At 30.7% G+C, this 3,668-nt stretch overlaps 1 protein-coding gene across 1 annotated transcript; it reads left to right on the forward strand.

The window, feature by feature from the left end:
• Window positions 1-970: 970 nt before the first annotated feature.
• Window positions 971-3,454, forward strand: Smp_139380 (putative spindle assembly checkpoint component MAD1 (Mitotic arrest deficient protein 1); the record flags this gene model as incomplete). Its single annotated transcript, XM_018798792.1, has 3 exons — window positions 971-1,523; window positions 1,788-2,599; window positions 2,822-3,454. 3 exons carry the CDS (start codon window positions 971-973, stop codon window positions 3,452-3,454), a joined length of 1,998 nt encoding a protein of 665 aa, XP_018653699.1.
• Window positions 3,455-3,668: the final 214 nt, after the last annotated feature.

The following is a 3,668-nucleotide window of genomic DNA, read 5'->3' on the forward strand; positions in this document are numbered from 1 at the left end:
CTTCTGAACGACATCATCAGCACAATGTCTCAGTGTCTATTCTACAGGACTTCAACACAAGTCAGATCAAGAATATGTAATTATCCCGATTAGAACATGAATATATCCCCCCCATTAAAACCCAACACAATTCAACAACAAATGGACAATCAATCAATAATAATAAATCATAAGGATAGGGGAACATATAATTCATCTAACACCTGTTAGACTATCTACATGTCTGACTAAGCGAAACAACCAATCAATTATCATTCTCGTCCACACATCAATATCAGAAACCATCTTCAATAAAATTTCAACGAGCAGATGGCTATCAGGACTCAGTAGCTAAGTGAATAACACTATAACGTTTGAAGCGAACGCTACTTGGTGCGGGTCTCAAAGTGAACATCAACCCAGAGATACAGGTACATCCAGCCGACGAGTCCCAAATAGAACGAAAAGCGCATTCTAGATTCTACTACTAGCTACTATCCATTTTTGCTCGTGAGTTCAGGCAATATCAAGGCAGTTGCCACAGGATGCACATATGCCAATAAGAGACTGATTAATTGCAGTTCTTAATAACAGTAGAAATAATTGAAATAATTTTTCTGGTTAGCTTTTTTTAGCGAGTTGTTTTTCTACGGGATAGGGTCGCTAACCCCATGCCCAACCCTCCTCCTTTATCCGGCCTTGGGATCGGCAGTAGCCTCTGGAGGAGCTACAGGAAGATACAAGTAAATAACATCAAGTGAATAAAAGTTAGATAACCTTATTAATATCCAATAATATAATCAATACAGTGATCATGTGACTTGAAAGAATAAATTTAAAATACCCTCTAAACTAAAAAAAAGAAAGATCTAATCATTATGCATTCACATTGTTATATTACATAGAAGATCATTCTATTTCAATGGAGTTAGGATCAAGATCCCCACAAACAACTATCCTGCATAGATTAGATCTAAACTAAGAATTAATAATGAAAAATAAGTATTTAAGTCGGTTAATGAAAATCTTTCATTTGATCCCTAAAACTAAAACTGATCTAGATCAAAATGAATCTAGATCAAATGATCTCCATAGAATATCTTTTATTTATCCATTGAATAAAGAAGGATCTATTGAAGACGATCGTAATGAAAATGATCGTGATGATGATCATTTCATTCCTAAAACTAAAACTGATCTAGATCAAAATGAATCATTTTCAAATGATCTTTATCGAATATCTTCTATTCATTCATTGAATATAGAAGAATCTATTGAAGACGATCGTGATGATGATCATTTCATTCCTAAAACTAAAACTGATCTAGATCAAAATGAATCTAGATCAAATGATCTTTATCGAATATCTTCTATTCATTCATTGAATATAGAAGAATCTATTGAAGACGATCGTGATGATGATCATTTCATTCCTAAAACTAAAACTGATCTAGATCAAAATGAATCATTTTCAAATGATCTTTATCGAATATCTTCTATTCATCCATTGAATAAAAAAGGATCTATTGAAGATCATGATGATCGTGATGATGATCATTTCATTTCTAAAACTAAAACTGATCTAGATCAAAATGAATCCCTTTCAAATGATCTTTATCGAATATCTTCTATTCATCCATTGAATAAAAAAGGATCTATTGAAGATCATGATGATCGTGATGAAGATGATGATCCTGATGATGATGAATTCTCATCAACTTTAACTATTCCAATTCAATTCATGCAACATAATTCATTGAATTCATCTAAGAATAATAATAAACCTGATCTTATTCAATATGTATTAGGTGATCATCAAACTACATTGAATCATTTAACAACTAAGAATAAACCAGAAATCAAATTACGTAATCATGATATTACACAATTATCTAATCAAAATATAAAAATCGATAATCATTATGATGCTCATGATGATGACAAGAAGAAGAAGAAGAAGACGAAACTAAATGAAGTTCCTATAGGAAACTTAAAAAATTCTACTACTTATCAACAATATACTACTGATATCAATAAAAAATCAATAAAGGAATCATCCAACAAAAACAAATTAAAACAAAAAATGGAATTAAAAAATAATAAAAACAAAAAATCTAACAGTTGCCATAGCAACAAGGATCAAGATCATTTAAATCAAAAAATTACAAAAAAATTGGATACAACAAAAAAAGATTTCATTCATGAAACAAATAAGATATCCACTAATATCAATGATCCTACTCATAATCATATCGATCATATTCAAACAGAAATCAATACCATTGAAATATTAGATCCAATCAAATCTATTGATGATCCAATGATGAATGGATCTAAAGAACCAATCAATAATAATAAATCTGTTCCATTGAATAATCACTTGGAAACAAAGAATATAGAAGAAACAACAGTTGATGCTATACAGAATGATAATGAAGACAAAAAGCTGGAAGCCGCCATCAATATGGAACATGACAAGCATATTGCTGCTGATGATAATAATGATCATGGTAATATCCATTCAATATCCAAAGACAATGTAACTAAGACTGATCCAGAATATAAAGTAATACCAATCTCTAATGTAGATCATAAAAAAGAGATTCATCCTATACAAAAGGTAACTAATAATTACCTTGACAACAATTATAAGAATACAGTAAGAAGTATGAGTTGTATGAGGAAGAAGAGGAAGAGAAGATGTGCGAATTGTAGAAATCACCTGATCAAACCATACCCGATATCAAGTTATGAATCGTCTAGTGAGAACCTTTCAACTCCAACTTATTCAACATATAATGATCATGATGATCATGATGATGATGATGGTTATCAATGTAAGTGTATACAATTACATAATCGATTACATAATCATTCATCAATTCATCATAGATGTATAAAATCCTATCCATATTCTAGATGGAATAATACATTAAGCAGATTCAAACAATTGTATCCGAATCCATTGAAGCATCCAAGACAATGTTGTCATAGCAACTATTATAAACAGAACTACTTCAATAAAAGTCAATTTTTTGATCTAAAACGAATTATTAGATCATTAGAAAAAGACCTTAAGTATAGATTACCATCTAGAGATAGATTCAGTTTGAATGTTAACCATAGAAATGGATCTTGTAAATGTACTACTGATTCATTTGTACCATCAAAAGAGTATGATTATTCTATGAATCAAGATCATTTCAGTAATATACCATCCAATACAATACAACAATCACAAATGAATACTATTCCATCTCCTATGAATAGACAATCATGGTATCATCCTTCAATGATACCAATGATATCTCAACCAAGATTAATAATAAGACAAATACCAATACCAGTATACCAGTACATTCCACAATGTACAACATCAAATCAATCCATTCATTCATATCCATTAACTATCATGAATCCATATGGTAATACAACTATACCACCATCAATACATTATGGTTTACCATACTATTAGTATTGATGATATTTATAATCTTCATTAATGAAATATAATTTTCATAGTTATATCGTTTGTAGCTTTTATGTGATAGACTGATGGTAATGCAGTTAAGATGATAGTTGGAGGTAAGTGACAGAGAACCCTCATCAGTAAGGTGTACCTGTAATCTTGGAGGTAATGATGCCCCCTGTCCCGTGTCATCCAGCTTCATAGTCAGAGATGTTACCAT

The sequence above is a fragment of the Schistosoma mansoni genome, chromosome 7 (assembly GCF_000237925.1).
Source record: "Schistosoma mansoni strain Puerto Rico chromosome 7, complete genome".
Classification (NCBI taxonomy): Eukaryota; Metazoa; Platyhelminthes; class Trematoda; order Strigeidida; family Schistosomatidae; genus Schistosoma; species Schistosoma mansoni.